The sequence below is a fragment of the Stenella coeruleoalba genome (genome assembly GCF_951394435.1).
Source record: "Stenella coeruleoalba genome assembly, chromosome: 2".
Lineage (NCBI taxonomy): Eukaryota > Metazoa > Chordata > Mammalia > Artiodactyla > Delphinidae > Stenella > Stenella coeruleoalba.
The window spans coordinates 34,600,182-34,624,142 of record NC_137147.1 but is presented as its reverse complement, the minus strand read 5'-3'; the positions used below and the strand labels follow the sequence as shown (position 1 = coordinate 34,624,142).

General features: G+C 35.4%; 1 protein-coding gene across 15 annotated transcripts in view; it reads left to right on the top strand.

Annotated features, from left to right (window-relative positions):
* Positions 1-23,961, top strand: part of GPHN (gephyrin) — a 617,199-nt gene that overhangs the window by 213,696 nt on the left and 379,542 nt on the right. For 7 of the 15 annotated variants that reach the window (XR_013827354.1, XR_013827355.1, XM_079915074.1 and 4 more), the window contains exons 3-4: positions 2,470-2,527; positions 3,514-3,537. Coding sequence is in view for 11 of the 15 variants with exons in the window: in XM_079915074.1 (XP_079771200.1) it covers positions 2,470-2,527; positions 3,514-3,537 (82 nt within the window). In the remaining 4 variants the exon portion in view is untranslated. Of the gene's footprint in view, positions 1-2,469; positions 2,528-3,513; positions 3,538-23,961 lie in introns of those variants that run through there. The other 8 variants (XM_079915075.1, XM_079915085.1, XM_079915083.1 and 5 more) reach the window with 2 other exon arrangements.

Here is a 23,961-nt window from a genome sequence, read left to right as displayed (position 1 = left end):
TTAAATAAATAAATTTAAAAAAATAAACAAGTTCAGCAAAGTTACAGGGTACAAGATCAACACATGAAAATTACTTGTTTCTATACACTGGTAATAAACAATCTGAAAAGGAAATTAAAAGCTACGCCATTTAAAATAGCATCTGAAAATAAATGCCTAGGAATACATTTAACCAGTGTGCTAAAAGACTTCTATGCCGAGAACCACAAAAAGATAGACCTATAGACCAATTGAATAAAATTAAGGATCCAGAAATAAACCCGTATCTATGGAAAATTCATTTTAGACAAGGGTGCTAAGTCAAAGCTTTGACAACAGCTTTGGGAAAGAAAAAGCTTGTCAACAAATATTGCTAAATGATTGGATTTCCACATGGAAAAGAATTAACTTGAACCCATATCTCACACCATATTCAAACATGAACTCAAAACAGATCAGTGTTCTAAATAGAAGAACTAAAACCATAAAACACTTTGAAGAAAACATAAGGATAAATCTTCAAGGCCTTGGATTTGACAATGGATTCTTTTTTCTTTTTTACGTCTTTATTGGAGTATAATTGCTTTACAATGGTGTGTTAGTTTCTGCTTGGCAATGGATTCTTATGCATGACACCAGTAAGGTGAGCATGAAAAGAAAAAAATACATAATTGTGCGGCACCAAAATTAAAAGTTTTTGTGAATCAAAGTATTATCAAGAACGTTAAAAGACAGCCTACAGAATGAGAGAAAATATTTGGAAATAATATCTTAGGTAAGAGTTTAATATCCAGAATATATGAAAAACTACAACTCAACAGCAAAAAGACAAACAACCCAATTTAAAAATTGCCAGAGCACTTGAATAGATATTTCTTTAGAGAAGATATACAAATGGCCAATAAGAACATGAAAAGATACTCTGTAGCAGTGGTCCCCAACCTTTTTGTCACCTGGGACCGGTTTTATGTAAAACAATTTTTCCACTGACAGGGCAGGGCGGGATGGTTTAGGTGGTAATTCGAGGGACAGGGACTGGCAGATGAAGCTTTAGTCACTTGCCCATCGCTTGCCCACTGTTCCCTGGGTTGGGGACCCATGCTCTATATCACTGCTTATTAGGGAAATGCGAGTCTCAAAACTATGAGTTACCAGTTTACACCCATTAGGGTAGCCATTAAACAAATAGAATAACAAGTATTGATGAAGATGTGGATAAATTGGAACCATCATGCATTCTTGGTGGTAGTGTAAAATCGTACAGCCACTGTGGAAAAGTGTTTGGCAGTCCTTCAGATGCTAAACATGGAATTACCATATGATTGAGTAATTCATAGATTGAAGTTCTGATACATGCTACCATGTGGATAAAGCTTGAGAACTATGCTGAGTGAAATATGCCAGATACAAAAGGACGGATATTGTATGATTCCTCTATGTGAGTTTCCTAGAGTAGTCAAATTCGTAAAGACGGTGTTGTTTAGGAGTTACCAGGGCCTGGGGGAAGGGGAAAATTAGGAGTTATTCCTTAATGATTACAGAGTTTCTGTTTAAGTTATGGATAAGTTTTGGAAATAAATAGTAATGATGGTTGCACATCATTATGAATGTAATTGTCACTTAGCTGTACACTTAAAAATGGTTAAAATGTTAACTATATTTATTACAATAAAATAAAAAGAAAAACAAAAACCAGTTGACCATAAATGTGATGTTTGTTTCCGGACTTTCAGTTGTACTCTATTGCTTTATATGTCTATCCTTATGCCAGCTCCACATTGTCTTGATTATTGTAGATCTGTAGTGACTTGAAATCAGAAAGTGTAACTTCTCCAGCTTTCTTCTTTTCAAGATTTTTTGACTGTTATGTGTTCCTTGAATTTCCATATGAATTTTAGAATTTGCTTATCAGTTTCTGGAAGTGAGTTCTTAAGCCCAGTCTGCCACTCCTAGTTGTGGGACCTTTGAAAAATTGCGATTAGAGTAAAAGAGCACTTTACCTCTAGAATGATTCCTTTAGTGAGGAAAGCAGTGTGTTGTAAGGGAAAGAACATGAAATTTGGAATCAGTCTTCCTGAGTACAATACTATAGAATACTGATGGTATGTTAAATTGATAGGTATTCTAAACCTAGCTGTGTCTCATGATGCCATGAAAATAGAAATGTCTGCTATTGTTCTTGATACATCTTAGTTGTGACAGAATCTATCAGTAAAAGTGACAGTTTGAGCATCATTAAAACCATGATAAGAGAAGTTTAATTATGGTTAAAAATCTAACTTATGTTTCCTCTTTCAGTAGTCATTTACTGTCTACCTTTTTAAACTACTATATGGAAAACCTGAGCACAAAATGGTTGTTTTTCCTCCATGGTTGTTGGGGTGGGTAATGGGCAGTTATTGGTGGCACTCTGATGCTAATGGAAGAAACAGTCCATATTTTTAATACACTGTTGCCGGTTTTGAGAATATTTTTTTCTCCTAATTTCAGGTTGGGTGGGACTATATCAGCATACAAGATAGTACCAGATGAAATAGAAGAAATCAAGGTATAGTATGGCGTTTTTCACCTCTACAAAGAATCAGTGTCTCAGTGGGAAGGTGGGCAAATAATTGTTTTGTCTTTATCCTATTGAATCTTTGGCAGTGTTAGGGCATCATTTAACTCCCAGTTATCCTGTTTGAATTAAAATATACATATCAGATAATCATCATCAGATTTCATCTACCATCATCAATACATGTTAGGAAAATCAAGAAAGCAACCCTTTCTTGTAAAATTAATTGAAAATTTACTTAAGAAAGCACTTTATAAGCATTAGTATGCATAATGGACTTTTTTAAATCTTGTTTTAATTTCTTTTCCCTATCATCTTTCACCAATTATAAATAATATTAGTCTTCTAGTATATACTTCCTGGTTCCTTTGATAACACAGTAGATCAATCTCAATTTAAAATTTACAGCACAATACATGAAAAATTGACCTTATTCTTTGAATATTACAGCATTGTTACATTTTTCTGTCTCTAACATTTTACTAAATCCTGTGGACTATTAGTCTTCTAGCATAACACGTGGCCCTTTCCTAAAAGCAGTTTACAGTCTAAAGAGAACTGAACTTAGTCTTTTCCATGAATAAAATTTAACAATTGGATAGCAATAGTCAAGGGTAAACAAGATGAGTTGAGCCTCTTAACAGTACATGTAAAGATCTCAACAAATTGTTAAGTTTGATTAGATCAAACTTTTCTAAATCAAGTTCAATAAATTCAAATCTTAGTAAATAATTCCTAAACTTGGTTACATTATTTTTAAATAAGTTAAATTCATGTTTATGTTCTATACTGTTACTTTCAGTATCTCAGGTGTTCTGTGTGGACAACACCAGTAATTAATACCATGATTGTATTCTAGCAGCAAGTGGGGGGAAAAAGTCAGGAGTGTCAAGAGACTCTTTCCAACTTGACATAAATTCATAAAGTAGTTTGGCTGAGAGGAACCTTATGTCTAATCCATATCTCTCATTTTTCAGAAAATAAAATGGGAATTAATAAAGGTGAGCTTATTGAAATTAATTTTTTGTGGTGCTTAAAGGTGCTCTGTCTTATATTACAGTTGCAATATGTGTTAAGTGATAAAGGTAAACAAAGTATTCTATGAAATACATAGGAAGGAAGGACACTTGGTCATTCAAAAAAGATAATCAGCAAAATCTTTCCAAGAGGTATACTAAGCAAATTGGAATTCTGTACAGAAGCAGAGGCACTTGTGAATGCATAAATAGGAGATAATATGACACCAGATAGATCACACGTGTAAAATAAAGATTGTTGAGATGTAGGATTTTCATTGGGCCTTTATGCCATGTTAAGAAATTTGGATTTTAAACTGAAAACTATGGAGTGCCATTATGTGATTTTAAGAAGGAAAGTGGCATAATCAGGTTGGTGATTTTATTAGGTTTTTCTTTGATGAGTGAGAAAAATTATTTCAGTGGAGAAGAGGTTCCATCTATAAAGAAGGAGACCAGATTGCAGGAATATAGGCAACGATTGAAACTTGAACTAAAGCAGTGGCAGTGAGGCTGAAGAAAAAAGCCTCAGATTCAAGAAATATTATTTAAGAAAATAGAATCAACAATATTTGGTGATTTATTGGATATTTAAGGGAAGATGGAAAGGTTGACCTAGGTTTCTGCCTTGGGAATCTGAGTAGATTGTGTTGCTGTTAACCTAAAGAGGAGATACAAAACAAGGAATAAGTTTGAGAGGAAATAGGGTAAGTTTTGGACTTATTGAATTTGAGGTTCCTTTTAGATAACCATATATCCACTAAGCCATTGGGTAAATCAGCTTGTAACTCAAAAGAAAGATAATTCTGTCTTTCAGTTGATACTGAGATTTGTCATTATGCAAAAGTTAGCTGAGGCCATGCTAGTTAGTGGAATTGCCTAAAAGAGCTATATGAGATCATAATAGTGGCCCCAAACTGTTGCCTTGGGGAAGGCCCATCCTAGAAACAGAGGATAAATATACTCTTTTATTAGTTTAATTAATTAGCAGAAATGTTTTCAATTTTTTAGTAGTGACTTTTCTCTAAAGGAGTAGTGTTTTTCATTGTTTTTTTTTTTCTTTTTCGGTACGCGGGCCTCTCACTGTTGTGGCCTCTCCCGTTGCGGAGCACAGGCTCCGGACGCGCAGGCTCAGCGGCCATGGCTCACGGGCCCAGCCGCTCCGCGGCATGTGGGATCTTCCTGGACCGGGGCACGAACCCGTGTCCCCTGCATCAGCAGGCAGACTCTCAACCACTGCGCCACCAGGGAAGCCCGTGTTTTCTTTTTAATTATAGAATTTTAACAGTTACTCCTCAAGAGATTCCTTGAAAAAAAACATGATTCATGGATGACATGTAATAGTGATTATTTTCCATCAGTTACTGTATCTAAAACAGCTTTAGAGAGTTTGAGGCCTGAGGCATAAAAAAATGTGAAATTGATTCTTCCTTTCAAAAGTGTTGGAAGAAAAACAGTCATAAAATATTTCAACATTTTTTGGCACCATTAGTATTTTCAGCTGATACTTTTTGTTTTGATTGGAGGAAATTTGAAACATCTGGTTGTAATGTTTATTTTATTTGGCTAGTATATGAGTAATTTTAAATTACCTAAATAGTACAATTGAGTCTAAATTTGAAATATACTCTTTGTAGTATACTATGTATAAATAAATATGCATGTTTACATTTACTATTAAAAAGATATGATTGGTTGATGAAGCATAATTCAGTTTTTGGCAGATGTGGTAATCTTTCACAATGTTTCTAGCACCAGAAATCATTATTTAGTTCATACACAGTTTGAATTAAGCATACATTTATAATTTACCGTAAATCACCTCATATTGAATGGCTGCTTGGCCAAAGCCTTAAGGGATAAAGAGCAAATACATTCCTAGCCCAATCACAACCATCTCTTCCACCCAATACCCTGAATTTTTATCATTATCAGTTCCTTTCTTTTATTTAGTTTTACTATATATGTATACATCCTTAAATGTTACAATTTATTTTTGTTTCTCTTTGAACTTTGTATGAATTGAGTCTCATTGTATTCAATCTATTGTGCCTTGCTTCTTTTTTTCAATACTGTGAGATTCATCAGGTTGTTGTCTATAGCTAAGGTTTTTGGGGGGGTTGTTTTTGGTTTATTTTTTTGTTTTATTTTTTGCTATAAAATAGTGCATTGTGCCACAAATTATTGAGACATCCTTCTGTTGAAGGATATTCAACTTATTTCCATTTGGAACTATTATGAAAAATGATGCTATAAAATTCTTATAAAAATATCCTGTGTAAGAGTTTCTCTGAAATATATACTGAGGAATGGGATTCCTGAGTTTTAGTAATGTATATTTTCTGGATGAAATCAAACTGTTTTCCAAGGTAGTTAAGCCAATTTATACTGCCACTTGGCTGAATTTATTTAAAATAGATATATTTAAGTATTAACTCTTTAATATATTTGTAATTTATATTGGTGTAAATTTGTTTTTATTTACAAATGAGATGACTAAACTTTCATAATATTTTCCAAATGTATCTATTTCCCCAGCCCAATTTATTGAAAAACTCATCTTTTCCCCCTATGGTTTGAATTGCCTCATGTACCATGTATTAAATTTTCATATGCCTAGACACACACATACACATACACAAATCTCTCTTTTCCTGAACTGTTGTTTCATTGATCTGTTTATCTGTTCCTTTGCTAGCACCATACTATTATGATTATAGTGCTTTCTTTGTATAGTAGGAAAGGTTGTATGTTGCTTTTCTTTTTTATTCTGTTGGCTCATGTATTAATTGCTCCAGATATTACACTGAGTTTGTCAAGTTCGAAAGTGTTCCTACTGAGAAGACTTTTGGTTCTAACCAAGGTGGAGTAGCCCTGTTCTGCCAAAATCTTTCCTCTCACAATTAAAAATCCCTGGACTTTTGTTTGTTTATACTAAAAAATAAACAAGCATAGAAAGACTCTGAAAGGTAGGAATAAGAAATCAGACTGCCTTAGGACTTCAGGACTTGAGGAATGACATGGCACTGAGTTACCTGGGTTTCTTTTTGTCTCCCATTTTACCCAGCCTCCAACCTGGAACCACCAACAGGCAAAGAAAAGCACGTAGAAAAGCCTGTTCCCTCTTGCCAAGGGACCCAAGACAAGGGTGGACTAACAGAACAGAAAGCCTTTTTTGGCATACCCTCCCTACTCCAGCCAAATTCCAGTGAGAAAACTACTTAACTTCCCCAGAGTTTCAGCAGAGCCAAGAAGGGAGCTGATCTTCCACCTCACCCCTGCCACCTGACAGAAGCAGGTGGCAGATCTCTGAATCCCCTCTGCCAGTGGTGTTGGTGGGGTGATCAGGGAGCTATTCTTCCATCTCTCACATAGCAGGGTAGACAGTTCTCTGATTTCCCTGCCAGAATATGGTAGTGGGGACCAAGTAGGGAGTTGATATTCTATCACCAGCCCAGTAGAAACAGGTTATGCTCTGATTGCTCCTGCAGGGTAGTGTCAGTAGGGTCCAGTGATGAGCCGAGACTCCCCCAACCCAGCAGAAGTTAGACCAAGAGGCAGTGCAAGATAGGACTAGTCATCACTCTACTTCATCCCCCCTTTACTGTGTTAATGAGGCCTTTAAGGGAGATGACACTCCACTCTCATATACATCAACATCAGTGGAGATGTTACTGCACTCTCAGTATGAGTCAACCTTCTACTTCCCTTCCCCTCTCAGTGTTAACAGGGTCCAGCAGGGAGCTGAATATCTCATACTAACAACAATGTGGAGCAAGGTGATGCACCACTTTCACCAGAAAGGTTTCAGCAAGGTTAAGAGAAGAGTTAGACTTCTACCTTATTGTCTTCAATGAGGCAGTGGGAATCAGTGCTTCACTTCTGCCAGAGTGGTGTCAGTGGGACCCAGCAAGAAGCTGAACATATGGCCCTTATACTACAAGTCAACAAGAGGACATCTTAAAAAGATTAAATAGGATTCAGAGTCTCATAATATCCAGAACGTCCTGGGAACAGTCAAAAGTCACTCATCATACCAAGATCAGTGAAAATCACAACTTGAATGAGAAGAAAACAGTGAACAGACACCAGTATGAAGAATAATCACATGTTGGAATTATCTGACAAGGATTTTAAAGCAACAGTCATAAAAATGCTTCAACAAGCTATTAGTAATTCTCTTGAAACAAATGAAGAAAATAGAAATTACAAAAAGGAACCAAATGGAAATTACAGAACTGAAAAGTACCGTCTCCAATATAAAACACTGAAGGTGGGCCGGGGGGTGTGGTGGCAGGGTGGGCAGTGACACCAGAAGGAAGCGGCACAACATTTTTCAAGTGCTGAAAGAAAGAACTACCTGTCACAAAGTCTACATCCAGTCAAATTATCCTTCAGGAATGAATGGGAAGCAGATACTCAGACAAAAGAAAAATAAAAGAATTTGTCACTAGGAAACCTATCCTGAAAGAATGGGTAAATAAATTCTCTAAAGAGAAAGGAAATGATAAGAGAAAAAGGCTTGAAAATTTAGAAAGGAGGAACAACGGCAGAATGGGTAAATAGATTAGCTGATCTTTTTTTATGATTTTCTTAAATCACATTTGAAGGTTGAAGCAAAAATTATAACACCATATGATGTGGTGCACAATGTATGTAAAGTAAATAATGAACATAATCATATTTAAAATGTGGGAGGGTAAAGGTGCCTAAGTGGAAGTAGAGTTTCGGTATTTCACTTGAAATGATAAAACGCCAATACCAGTAGACTGTTTTAAGTTACATCTGTATATTGAAACACCAAGCAACCACTAAAGTATTTAAAATTGTGTACTCAAAAACACTGTAAGTTAAGATGGAATCCTAAAAAGTGCTCAAGTAATCCACAGTAAGGCATGAAAAGAGAAACAGAAGATACAAGCATAAGATAAATAATAAAATGGCAGATTTAAATCCTGAGATATCAACAATTACCTTAAATAAATAATCTAAATATGCCAATTAAAAGACAGAAATTGATGTAATGGATTTTTAGAAATGATCCAACATATGCCATTCTCAAGAAACTCATTTGAAAAACAATGACATAGGTAGGTTGAAAGTAAAAGGATAGAAAAAGATATACCATGAAAACACTAATTTTTAGGGACGAGGAAAGCTCTCAAGTCACTAATCTATATTTCTTCCTCAAGAAACTAGAAAAATAAGAGCCAGATATAGTCAGAGCAAGAAGAAGACAGGAGATACTTAAGAATTGGAATCAGTGAAATTGGGAACATTAAAATGACAGGGGAAAATCAAATAAAAGGCTGGTTTTTTAAAAACTCAATAAAATTAGTAAACCTCTTACTAGACTAATGAAACTAAAGAAGACACAATCACCTATATTAGGATAGGACAAAGACTATCACTGCGTATCTTCTAGTCATTAAAAGGATAATTAGAAAGGGCTTTGAAAAACTATACTCATAAATTGGACAACTTAGAAGAAACGGACCACTTCCTCAAAACCCACATACTACCAAAACTAACCACAATGACATAGGCAATCTGCATAGTTGTATAACCATTAAAGAAAGTAAATTTGTAATGAAAAAGCTCCTAATAAAGCTCCAGTCCTGGATGGTTTCATGGGAGAATTCTATCACACATTAAAGAAGAATTAATATCTATTTTACTCAGCTTTACTGAGTCATTTCTCACCTTGTTTTATGAGGCTAGTATTACATTGATACTAAAATCAGAAAAAGACACTACAAAAATGAAAACTGTAGACCAAGATCTCTTATGAACTTAAAATCCTCTACTAAATATTACCCAATCAAATCCAACAATGTATAAAAAATTATTATACACTACTACTAAGTGGGATTTATTTGAGGTAAAAACTTGTTCAACATTGGAAAAACAATCAATGTAATCTATCATATCTACAAGCTAAAAAAGAAAAATTATATGGTCATATCAATTGATGCAGAAAAGGTGTTTGACAAAACCTAAAACCCGTTCTTGAAAAACCTCTTAACAAAATAGGAATGGGGCGGGGGGAAACCTCCTGAACTTGATATAGAACATCTACAAAAAATTAGAGCTAACAATATACTTAATGGTGAAAGAATGAGTGCCTTCCTCTTAAGATCAGGAAAAAAGCAATGTTGTCCGCTCTCACTACTTTCCTCCAACCGAGCACTAGAAGTTCTCAGTAGCACAGGAAGGCAAGAAAACGTATTAAAAGGCACAAAGATTGGAAAGTAAGAAATAAAACTCCCTATTTGCAGATCACATGATTGTCTATGTAGAAAAAAGTATCTAGAGAAAAACTGCAGCTAATAAGTCAGTTCAGTTAATTTGGGGGATATAAGATCAACATCAAAAAGGTCAATTTGATTTTTATATAATTACAACAGTAGGAAGCTGAAATTTAAAACAATACCATTTACAATTACTTCAAATAAAATTAAATAGGTCGCACTTAAGAACACACATATCTGTATGTTTAAAACTACAAAATGCTGAAGAAATAAAAGGACACTTAAAGAAATGGACAGACATACCATGTTCATGGATGGAAAGATTAAACATAGTAAGGGTGTCATTGTTCTCCAAATTGACATATAGGTTTATGTACTTTCTATTAAAAAACCCAACAAGTTTTTTTTATGACATACAATTACATAAATTTATTTTAAAATTATATGGAAAGGCATAGGTTCTAGAATAGCTAAAACAATTTCGAAAAAGAATAAAGGGAAGGACTAGCTCTACCCAATGATAAGGTTTACTGTTAGCTACAGTAATCAAGATAGTGTAGTATTGGCAGATAGATAGATAATATCAATGAAACAGAATGTATAACCAGTAAGTAGACTCACACAAATATGTCCATTTGATGTTTAATAAAGCTACAAAAGTACTTCAGTGGATAACCTTTTCAACAAATGATGCTGGAATAGTTGGGCATCCATAAGCAAAAAAATTAACCTCACCTATTTTATACCTCTTATATAAAAATTAACTCAAAATGGATTATAGATTTAAATATAAAACAAAAGCTGTTAAAAGAATAAAAGGACAAATGTTCAAGACCTATGGTTAGGCAAAGAGTTTATGTCCTATTTTTTGTTTCCTACTATAAATGGAATGCTTTCTCTCTTTTATTTTTATTTTAACCCCTCCTCATCTTTTTTTTTAACTGAAGTATAGTTTACAGTGTTGTGCCAATCTATGCTGTACAGCAAAGTGACTCAGTTTTATGCATATATGCATTCTTTTTTAAATATCCTTTTCTATTATGGTTTATCCCAGGAAATTGGATATAGTTCCCTGTGCTATACAGTAGGACTGTGTTGTTTATCCATTCTAAATGTAGTAATGGTTTGTATCTACCAACCCCAAATTACCAGTCCATCCCTCTCTCTCCCCCTCTTCCCCTTGGCAGCCACAAGTCTTATCTCTATGTCTGTCTGTTTCTGTTTTGTAGAATAGGTTCATTTGTGCCATATTTTAGATTCCACATATAAGTGATATCATATGGTATTTGTCTTTCTTTTTCTGACTTCACTTAGTATGGTAATCTCTAGTTGCATCCATGTTGCTTCAAATGGCATTATTTTGTTCTTTTTTATGACTGAGTAGTAGTCCATTGTATATATATACCACATCTTCTTTATCCATTCATCTGTTGATGGACATTTAGGTTGTTTCCACATCTTGGCTATTGTGAATAGTGCTGCTATGAACTTAGGGGTGCATGTATCTTTTTGGATTATAGTTTTGTCCAGAGTAGGATTGCTGGATCATATGGTAATTTTATTTTTAGTTTTCTGAGGAACCTCCATACTGTTTTCCATAGTGGCTGCATCAATTTGCATTCCCACCAACAGTGTAGGAGTAACCCCTCCTCATCTTGATGGAAATTTCACTCTGGGTAGATGTGGCATCGAGTATGGGGCTTCCTCTCCCCTCAGCTCCCAATTAAGGGTTATGGTATCTCTCCAAGATGGGCAGGCCTTCATCATTTCTCATGCCTCCAACTCTGAATTGCAGAGGTTAGATTCCTGATGAATGCAGTCGAAAGTCAGGGGCTCCCTTCCTTTACCCAGCCCCCATTCATAGGAGGGTAGCTCTAGTCCTGATGCAGCACACTGAGAATACTGGAGGCCTCATCATCCTCACTCCAGCTTGCTCATAGGGCAGAACATCCACATTAGGAGAGGCAGCCCAAGCAGACCAAAGGCTACACAGCACTTGGAACAGTGGCTTAAAGATTTTATCCAGGGTAGTCCATAAGAATATATTACTCTTAAGCTATTCCCAAAGGAAAGACCTTATTTGAAACAATGTGGGGAAGTTCAAGCCTAAGGTCACTCTCAAAAACAATGGATATTTTGGTGGTAAACAATTCAGAGTAGGCTGATAATCTCTCTAAAAGAGCAAGAAGCTAAATTAGTTTATCAGACTGAACCTGGGAGAAAGTCAGCTAAAAAGAATCCTTGGATCAGAACAAACCTCAAAGATGAAACGAAAATCTACCCTGTCTGAATTTAATTGATCAGACTGTGGAGCAACGTATGTCCCCAGGCATTGTTCATCACAGCAGTATCATTAGTGGAGCATAACAGCTGGATGTGCCAGCAAAGAGGCAAAAAGCTTAACAGATCAAGGAAAGAAAAGAGGCAGTTGAAGAAACCCCTACTAAAACCACTGTCTTCCCAAGGTGACTTTGTGTATGCCTTGGCTGTACCCTCTGAGGAGCAATATCAGAAGTTTCATACAGGGTGGAAATAGTCTTTTTAAAGTAGCCTAGCTGATTTCAGTAAACAAATAAATAAACAACAAAGCTCTGAAGAGAGGGAAGGGTGTCAGTATCCCAGGTTGCTACAGTATATTATATAACATGTCCAATTTTCAACAAGTATTTTAAGACACACAAAGAATAGGAGAGTGTGACCATACACAAGAAACAAAGCAGACAACAGAAACTGCCTGTGAGAGGTCCTAGATATTGAATTTAACAGATTTCAAAGCAGTCTATTTAAATACGTTTTTAGAAAAAGAAACAAATCTTCTAGGAAGCCATATTGAAAGAAGGAAAGAAGCCATGATGACAGTGTCTCATCAAATAGAGACTATCAATAGAAATATAAATTATTTTTTAAAAGAACCAAATGAAAATTCTGCAGTTGCAAGTATAATAATGAAATGGAAGATTTGCTAGTGGGGCTCACTCAACAACTGTTCTGAGTTGACAGCAGACTTAAAGACAGGCAAATGATCAGAACCTCAGACAAAGGTGAAACACCATTAAGCACACCAGCATATGGTAATGGGAGTACAAGGAGATAAAAGAGCACAAAAAATATGTCAAAAAATAATGGCTGAAAATTTGCCAAATTTAATTATAAACATTAATGTACACATCCAAGAAGCTCCACCAATTCCAGGTAAGATAAACTAAAATAGATCCATACCCACGCACCTGGTTTTAGTAAGTTCAGGCTGCTATAACAAAGGGCTCATATACGACAAAAGTTATTTTTCACAGTTCTGGAAACTAGAAGTCCGTGGTAATGGTGTCAGTATGGTCAGTTTCTTATGAGGACCTTCTCTGGGTTGCAGACAGCTTTCTTCCCATTCCTCACATGAGAAAGAGAGCTAGCTAGCTCCCTGGCCTTTTGTTATAAGGGCATTAATTCCATTCATAACGAATTCACCTTCATGACCTAATTACCTCCTAAAGACCCCACACCTACCAAATACCATCACATTGTGATTACAGTTTCAACATAGGAATTTTGGTGGGACACAGACTTTCGTTTCATACCACACATCATAGTAAAAGTGCCAAAAGACAAAGATAAAAAGTTTTATAAAAGTTATAAAAAGTTTTCACCAAAAAGAAGTGAACTTGATAAAATTAACATCTGACTTAACATCAATAAAAATGGAGGCCAGTAGTATGACACATTCAAAGTACTGAAAGAAAAAAAAACCTGTCAACAAACCAAGGATCTTGTATCCAGGAAAACTATCTTTCAAAATTGAAGATGAAATACACTCCCAGGTAAACAAAAACTGAGAGAATTTATTGCTAACAGATTCACCTTGCAATAAATACTGACGAAAATTCTTCAGGCCGAAGACAAGTGGCCACATAAAGTAAATGCACACACAGAAAGAGCACTGGTAAAGGTAATTATGTAGTTATAAAAGACCTTATAGATGAATGTTCTTTGTCCTTTCCTCTCATTACTGATTTGAAAAGCAATTGTATAAGACAATACATATACAACTTTTTTGCTGAGCCAATAATATATAGAAATGTAATATATTTGAAAATAACAAAACAAAGAAGGTAGGTTGGAGAGCAAAGCTGCATTAGAGTAAGTATATAACACCAGATGAAATCTTGAACCACAGGAACAAATAGAACCAGAAATAGTAAATAAGAAAGTTAATATCAAAAACTCTATAAATATTTACTTGCCCTCTTACTTTTCTTGGCTTCTTCAATAAACATAAATTATATAAAATCTTAATTATAGCAAATTGTTGAATTTGATGCATGATGTATTTGTATGTACAAAAACATATATATATATATGTAACGTGGATAACAATAGCACAAAAAGGAAAGATGAGAGACTAGAACTATGTAGGAGTAATGGTTCTATATCTCATGAAATTAAGTTAATAAACTCTAAAGTAGATTTTGATAAGATACATATAGTAAACCCTAGAGCAATCACTAAGGAAATAGCTCTAAAACATATATAGTATTTAGTTTATATATATATATCTATCCTTTTGAGAATGTCTCACATATTTGTTTTGTCCTGTTTGTTCATTCTTTTTACTTTCTCTACATCAGTTTTTACTTTTTTGTTTATTTGTCTTTGAATTTAATATTCTGTGTTCTGCTGCATTTTTCCTTTTGACCTGTGTTTATATTCTTCAATCCTAATAAACCTACTCATTTAGATCTAAATTTCAGACATTGTAAGTTTTATGTCCTAGTATGTCCATTTAATTTTTTATAGATTCCATTTCCTGGTGTAATTTTCCATCATTTTTTCTGTTTTATTTATCTCTCTTCTATTTTCTTGAATATATTAATCATAGTTTACTTTAAAATTCTTGTCTGCAAACTCCCCATGCATCTCTTGTGGGGTTTTTCGTCTGTGTTTTCTTTTTAATATTGTGCCGTATTTTCTTACGTACCAAGTAATTTTTATAAATATATTTCCTGTGTAAAACAGTCATATTGGTTATAGCTGATTTATCATCCATCATACTGTCTCCCTTTCTACTGATAGGTAGAAAATATGAGAAAGTGATCACTCCAATTCAGTCAAGAATTTTGCTGGGTTAGAGCTGAGTTGAGAATATAGTGGGTTTTCATCCCTTCCTTCCTGTTACAATAGGAGATTTAGCTTTGATAGTCTTAGGTTCCAGCCTAGCTCTCTTGCCTCCAGCCTAACCAATATAAGCCTCAAAAACTGGCAGATATCTTGAAGTGGAAACTTTCATTGTTCTTTGGTCAGCCTTCCCCAGCAAATCTTTCTTTCTTAAGCACCATGAAGAATGCAAAGGATTTCACTCTGCCTTTCATAAGCTTTTTGTCTAGCTTTGCAGGCTTATGTACAACACTGCAATCCACAATTGTTCCAAAGGAAAAAACAGCCATGTGTTTAAGTCTATTCAAGTTTCCAGTTTCTAAATGTCTAAAAGCTTTCTGGTTTCTTTTCCTCCCAGCAGAGGATCTCTGCCTGGAAAAGCTGATGGTCAGCCCTGTGACCAAAATCAGCAAATATCCCCAGTGTAGATGGGTGCGGTGGGTAAGAAAAGCTACAGATTATCAGTTTAACTTAGAAAAGTTTCCCCATTTCTAAAATCTTATTTTGTCTAATTTATTGGTTCTGTAGCTTTTCAGTGTCTTTTAAAAAGTAGGATTTTTGTAATTATTTGATTGTCTACTCATTATGGTATGTAAGTATTGACGTGCTATGATCTACTGCACTCTGCCCAAAAGCAGAACTCTGGCATTATATTTTTAACTGATTATTGCTAGGAAACATTGTTATTATATCTAGTAGTTTTTCAGTTGATTGATTTAAATAAACTTCAGTAAAGTGAAATCACAAAGTCACATCCTTTTGCCAGGATTGTGTTTTGTTTGTTTGTTTAATGTTCAGCGTATCAGGCACTGTGGTAATTGCTTAAAAACTACTAACTCATTTTAATCCTCATAACAAACATATGAGGTGGGTACTATTATTGTTACTATTCATAAGTGAGGAAAATGAAGCAAAGATCATTAAGTGATTTGTCCAAGGTCACACAGCAAGTAGTGGTGGAGCCAGGTTCAAGCCCAGATTCTGGATTCTTTTATGGTAATGAGAATTAGTAGTAGCTTAGATACAAGACATCATTCACCCAATCTTTCTACATGAATACAGCAGACCCATTGAGGAAATGTTTACTTCAATATTTGTTACTTTGTTTTATTTTAGAAGATGTTGGAAATAGGAGTTTATTAATTTATTTATTTTTGCTGCGTTGGGTCTTCGTTTCTGTGCGAGGGTTTTCTCTAGTTGTGGCAAGTGGGGGCCACTCTTAATCGCGGTGCGCGGGCCTCTCACTATCGCGGCCTCTCTTGTTGTGGAGCATAGGCTCCAGACGCGCAGGCTCAGTAGTTGTGGCTCACGGGCCTAGTTGCTCCGCGGAATGTGGGATCCTCCCAGACCAGGGCTCGAACCCGTGTCCCCTGCATTAGCAGGCAGATTCTCAACCACTGCGCCACCAGGGAAGCCCAATATTTGTTACTTTTTGATACCCCTTCTCTTAATTGGATTGTTATTCTTAAATCTCTCATTTGCCCTTTTATTTATTCAATAATAATTTATTTAACATTTGTTTCTTCTGTACTTAAACTCACTTGGTTATCTCATCCAGTTTCATAGCTCTTGTTTCAGTTCTGTTTCCTAAAATAAACTTTTTAATGAAGTATAATATTCTATATGAGTTGTACATAAAAGTCACAAATCGTAAGTGTAAAACTTGTTAAATTATCACAAAGAGAACACATCTGAGTAACCCACAGCTAAAGAAATACAGTATTACCAGCATCCCAGAAATCTCCCTATGCCCCCTTCCAATCACTGCACCTTCCCTCTTCCTCAAAGGTAATTACTATCTGATTTCTGTCACCATGAATTATCTTTACCTGTATCAAACTTTATAGCAATGGATAATTGCTGTGCTTTTTGTTTTATTAAATGTACAATTTAGTTATCCATTCTTTTGATGAAGGATATTTGGGTTGTTTCCAGTTAGGGGCTGTTATGAATAATGCTGCAATAAACAGTCTTGAACATGTCTTTTGGTGCACATATATACACATAATCTCATTAGATATCCACCTAATAGACAAGCTAGATGTGACCTAGAGATACTGGATCGTAAGGTATATAAATGAATAATTTCACTAGATTCTGCAGTTTTCCCAAGTACATGTATGCATTTATATTCTCTTTAGCATTTTAGGAGAACTCCGCTTAACTTCACATTCTCACTAACATTTTGTATTGTCAGTCTTTTTTCATTTAATTATTTCAGAGAATTGTGACCAAAAATGTTTCCAATATATGTATTTCTCTAGTAAATAACTAATGATATTGAGCATATTTTCATATAATTTGGATATCCTCTTTTGTGAAATGACTGTTCGTGTGTTTTGTGTTTTAAAAGTTAGGTTAGCTGTATTTTTCTTCTTTATAGTAGGCATTACCTATGTGTTCTGGATGAGTCCTTTGATATGTGTATTACACATTTATTCTCGCAGTCTGTTGCTTCCCGTTTTACTCTCTTAAAAGTGTCTCTGACAAATAGAAATTCCAAATTTTTATGTAAGTCAGCTTGTCAACCTTTTCAGTTATAATTAGTGAAGAAATATTTGTTGATTAAATGAATGATCCTGAAGATTTCAATGTCTTGTGCAAGAGACAGTCTTATTCATTATAAAATGTAATTTTTATGTTAAATATGTATACTAAAACTTTTAGAGCACAGAGGGGACAGTGACTAATTTTGGCTTAGAGGGTAAAGGAATTCTTCATGAAGAATATGATGAGAAGGGCTTCTAAAGCAAAAAAAAAAAAAAAAAAAAAGTGAGCAAAGACACTATATATGAATAAACAGTTGGTTTTTAAAATAAATTTATTTTGGCAGCGTTGGGTCTTCGTTGCTGCACGTGGGCTTTCTCTAGTTGTGGCGAGTGGGGGCTACACTTCATTGCGGTGCGCGGGCTTCTCATCACGGCGGTTTCTCTTCTTTGTGGAGCACAGGCTCTAGGCGCATGGGCTTCAGTAGTTGTGGCTCACGAGCTGTAGAGCGCAGGCTCAGTAGTTGTGGCGCACGGGCTTAGTTGCTCCACAGTATGTGGGATCTTCCCAGACCAGGGATCGAACCCATATCCCCTGCATTGGCAGGGGGATTCTTAACCAATGTGCCATCAGGGAAGCCCTAAACAGTGTTTTTGAGAAATGCAAGTTTGTCTAAAGTCAAGGGATTATTAAGAATAACTTTAGGAGATGACAATGGAATGTTAAGTTGCTGGAGTCACATTGTAAATGATTTTTATGTCTTAGGGAGGGAAACTTGAAGATTTTGAAAAGAGACATTTTTTCAGGTATATTTCAGAGGATTTGCTATCCTTAGCAAATGGATTGGAAGGAGGTATAGGGGCAGAATACTTAGGATGCTCTATACCAATCTAGATGAATGATGATAAAGGCAAGGCTCATGTCTTTCCAACAGTAATGGAAAATATGGGAGGTACATCACAGTGGTTAATAAAACAGACTCTGTATCTTAATTGGATTGTGACCATGCCTGTATCTTAACCATTCTGTGTTTTCCTAAAAATATGGATAGAACAAACCAGCCTTTGTTGGATTACAAAACCTGCTGTTGTTATTTTGAGGATGAAATGTTTATAAAGTACTTAGCACAGTGCCTGGTACATAGTGAGCACACAGTAAATGGCACCTATGTGATATGATCCAAATAGACTTGAGAAGTGAGGAGTAGAAATAGACTGATTCAGGTTTTTAGCTTAGACAATGTCATGGAAGATAGTGCCAATCCCTGAGGTCAGGAATTAAAAGGAAAAAATCATATTTGGGAGGACTAATGAATGTTGGGGGTCTTTAAGGCATATAGGTAAGAATCTAAAACTGGGAATTTATTCACTTCCGAATGCAATTAATTTAGTGTTTTTGTCTGGTTTGTTCAGTGTTGATGATTTTCATCTCTCTTCTTTTCTGGTACTATTCACTTAATTGAGAGCACCTTTTTCTATGTTATATTCTCCTCAGGATAAGGGCATCCCAGAGGAATGATGAAAAAAAGTATTTATTTAAAATATTAGAAATATTATATTGCTGTAAGTTTTCTCTCACCATATTTCTGATCATTTAGTCCCTTAAGGGGGAAAAAAAAAACAGACCTTGCATTACCATTGTGCAATGTAATTTTCCTCTCAATATCAGAACAATCTGATCTGGTAAAATGAGTTGTTCTTGGCTCTCTTTGAAAAGATAGTTTAAGCCTACCTCTCTTCTATTTTCGCTGCCTATAGATAGATCAGTGTTTTATTGTTCCTCTTACTAATTATTATTAATATCTTTACACAGAGGTCTTGGCAAAAATTCCATCCAAATACTATATTTAACCTTACTAAAATGAATTTCCTCTGCTCTTCTTTACTAATAAACATATAAATTATATTGTAACATCTTAAAAATATTTTTTGCCACTGATATTCTTATTGAAAACTAAACCATAGTGATGGTTATTACTATTAAAGTTACTGAAAATCAGACCTTTTATATTCCACATATGGCTAAATATCAGTGAATAAAATTGTTTTGAGATAACTTTTGTTAAGGAGATTTTTAAATAGCATTAAATTAATTAAATAATAGGTGTTATCTATGCCCAATTATTTACCTAGCTATATTCAGCCTGGAATAAAATGTTCAAAGGAGAACCACATCATATACAAAACTTTGTCAGAGGCATATCATTGACGTTTGAAAGAAGGTGATGTAATTTAAAAAATTCTTTTATGTCCTACTCATTATAAAATTTGAATATGAAGATGGATTCTCACACAAAATTTTGGTATATGCATAAGTCAGTAATAAATAATGTGGTTTAATCCATGGAAACAACCTAAATGTCCATCGACAGATGAATGGATAAAGATGTGGCACATGTATACAATGCAATATTACTCAGCCATAAAAGGAATGAAATTGAGTTATTTGTAATGAGGTAGATGGGCCTAGAGTCTGTCATACAGAGTGAAGTAAGTCAGAAAGAGAAAAACAAATACCATATGCTAACACATATATATGGAGCCTGGAAAAATGGTACTGATGAACCTAGTGGTAGGGCAGGAATAAAGATGCAGACGTTGAGAACAGACTTGAGGACATGGGGGGGAAGGGGAGGCTGGGGTGTAGTGAGAGAGTAGCATTGACATATATACACTACTAAATGTAAAATAGATAGCTAGTAGGAAGCTGCTGCATAGCACAGGGAGATCACCTCCATGCTTTGTGACCTCCTAGAGGGCTGGAATAGGGAGGGTGAGAGGGAGGCTCAAGAGGGAGGGGATATGGGGATATATGTATGCATATAGCTGATTCACTTTGTTGTACAGCAGAAACTAACACAACACTGTAAAGCAATTATACTCCAGTAGAGATGTATTAAAATGAAAATGAAACAAAATAAATCTCTTCTGCATTTAGGTTGCAAATTAAACCAAAATTTCAAATACTTAAAAAAAATGTGCTTTGACCAACTATCTTTGCTTTCTTAATAGTTTTATATTGTGTGTGTATGTGCATCCATGCACATACAAACAGGCACTTATTTTTTAAGTTCCTGTTGTGTACTCAGAATTATAGTAGATGTTTTTCATGTCCTTGCTTACCCTACTCCTCTTAACAGTGGTCCAGCTTTCAAAGAATTTCACTAACTTGCCTATGGATATAAAGCTAGCAAATCGACTAGAACTGAAACAGGCACCCAGGTCTGTCTTGCCTCCAAGCCTGTTCCCTTTCTATTACCTTTTCTTCTACCCCAATGGCTCACAGTTAGAAAACTTATAAAGGTAAATAGTGTTGTTTATAGATGTGAAAAACTAAAAGCAGCAAAAATATTTATCCATAGGGTTTTTAAATTAAAATATATAGACTATTTTATGTAGATTTAAAAATCATTTTAGTGAACTTACTAATGATATATTGTCAAACTGAAAAATCAAGTTAATAGCACAGGTGTGTGTGTTTATATATGGAAATTTGTATAGAAGGATGATTAGCAAGTTTTAAATGGGTTATCTCTGGTAAAATGTTGGTGATTTTCAATTCTTTATACTTCTTTATTTTGATTGAATTATTTTTGTCTTTTTTTCAGTAAGCATGTATGTTTAGAATCATGAAAATCACTAAGACTGTTCTCATTTGGCACCCAAAAATTAAAAGTGGTACAAAAATAGGAACAGGTTAAAATACAAAACATTTATTTTATTCACCAACGGTCATTTCTAGAACCTAGTTTGTAATTGTATAACAGATGATACGTGTAATCAAACTTCTCTCACATAGCCATTTCTTTTTTTTTCATATTGCCTATTCTACAGCAGTGAGTAGAATGACTTTAAATGCCAGACCCATAGAGGTGGCATTAAATTTTATTGATAAATAAAATAATAAGCATTTAAACTGCTTTGAGAGGAAGCTCTATTCCAGTATAGCATAGTAGTTCCTATTAGAAGCCCCCTATTAGAAGCCCCTGTTGTTTTCATAAATAACAATTATAAAGTCTGGACCAAAAAAACCCCATAACTACCTGAAAGCACTGGAGAGTGACCAAGAGCAAGTAGATTCTGACATTTGGAAGAAGGCACTAGTTGAGTATTCCATTTTTATAACACTTAACCCCAGAATAGGCCCCAGTTTGGCCTAGCTGGCAGCTGAAATCTGTAGGCTTACTGGCTGGAAAAACAGAGTTTGGGCAGCCACAGCTGCTTTAAAGTGATGGGGGTACTACATCACACTGGTCAGAATGGCCCTCCTTAAAATCTACAAATAACAAATGCTGGAGAGGGTGTGGAGAAAAGGGAACCCAGCTACACTGTTGGTCGGAATGTAAATTGGTGTAGCCACTGTGGAAAACAGCATGGCGGATCCTCAAAAACTAAAAATAGAGTTGCCGTATGATCCAGTAATCCCACTCCTGAGCGTATATCCAGACAAAACTACACTTCAAAGAGATACGTGCACCCTTATGTTCATAGCAGCACTATTCACAAGCCAAGACATGGAAACAACCTAAATGTCCTTTGACAGATGAATGGATAAAGAAGATGATGTACATATACACAGTGGAATACTACTCAACCATAAAAAGAATGAGATAACGCTATTTGCAGCATTACATGGATGGACCTAGAGATTATCATACTAAGTAACGTCAGTCAGAAAGAGAAAACCAAATACCATATGACATCAATTATATGTGGAACCTAAAATATGATACAAATGAACTTATTTACAAAACAGAAACAGACTCACTGATATAGAAAACAAACTTATGATTACTAAAAGGGAAGGAGGGTGGGGGAGGGATAAATTCAGAGTTTGGGATTAGCAGATACAAACTACTGTATATAAAATAAACCACAAGGTCCTACTGTATAGCACAGGGAACTATATTTAATATCATGTAATAAACCATAATGGAAAAGAATATAAAAAGAAAAGTGAGTGGGGAAATCCTGGAAAAGATAGAGCCAAAGAGAGGCGCCTCAAATTCTGTAAAAAAGCTCCCTAGATCTCTGGCTGACATCTGAACCATGAGTAAACTATTGTCAGCACAGCTAAGGCTAAAGGAATTGAATTAAATTTTGGATTGCCGTCCACTGCAGAACAGACAGTTTTCAGTTAGGTCTACCCAAGTCATCTGCTTCTTGAAATAGAAAGCAATCCACGTTCTTCAGAATAATATAACAAAACTTAGTATCTCTTCAACATATCATTCAGTAATGTACAGGATGCAATCCAAAATTATTTAACATACAAAGAAATAAAAAAATGTGACCCATTTTCAAGAGGGCAATCAACTGATATTAACCCCAAGATGACCCAGCTATTGGCGTTAACAGACAAAGATTGTTAAAGCAGCTACTATATCTAGGCTCAGTGATTAAAGAAAACATGCTTGTAATTAATGAAGAGACATGAAATCTTAGCCCTAAAATAGAGACTATTAAAAAGAACCAAATGAAAATTTTAGAACTGAAAAATACAATAGCTAAAAAGTGTTTTGAGAGTATCTTTTTATCTTTAATTCAGGGTCTCACATGAGCTAATTTAAGAATGATGGCAATAAGACCATGTAATAAATGCATAGAGTTATTAAATAAAACTTTACAGCATGTTGGATTCACTTTCAAACCAACAGAATTCATGCCTAGTTATTTGTGTTTGGAAAGTTTTGGTATTGTTTGTTAGTGGAACTGTACTGTGGAAATGTAGAATAAAAGGAAAACTGGAAAATATTCACAGTTTTTACTCTGAAAAATCATCTTTGGGTATGAGACAGAGATCATGCTAAAGGTAACACACTGTTTTACCTTGGCAAATTTCTTATGTAATATAGCATATCTATTTAGAATTAATAGTGGATAGTAGAACAGCTAGTGTTAGAGCTTCAAGCTCCCACCCCTCCACAGAAACACTATAAAGCAAGCAGAAACTTATTGGAGAGGATCAAGATGGTGGAGTAGGAGGATGTGGAGCCCACCTCCACCCACAGACACATCAAAAGTACACCTACATGTGGAAGAATTCTCACAGAAAACCAACTGGAAACTAGCAGAAGATCTCTTATACAATGAAAGCTTCAAGAAAGATAGCCATGTAAATGGGTAGGATGGGGGAAAAAAGGGATCAGGATGGGATCATCGCCACTGGGAGGGATCTGTGATGGAGGGAAGGCCCACGTGGGCAGCCCCTTGCCCTGGGGAGCCCCATTGCCTGCTGGGATGACTGCCAGGATACACAGAGGAGCTGATGGGGCCAGGACTCTGCTTGCAAGGAGTGAGCTCATGCTGGTTTGATAGCAATCAGGATAGAGAGAGATCTACGCTGACAGCTGCCATCTTGCTACGCTTCCTAGCCCAAAACCTGCACCAGCCAGGGTTACTAGTATGCACAGAGGCTAGGTACTGAATCTCAGAGGGAAGGGCCCTGGGAGAGGACTCAGTCTAGGTGCATGGAGACAGCCTGGAGGCCTTGGGGGCATAGTCCAGACCAAATCTCAGAGCCTATT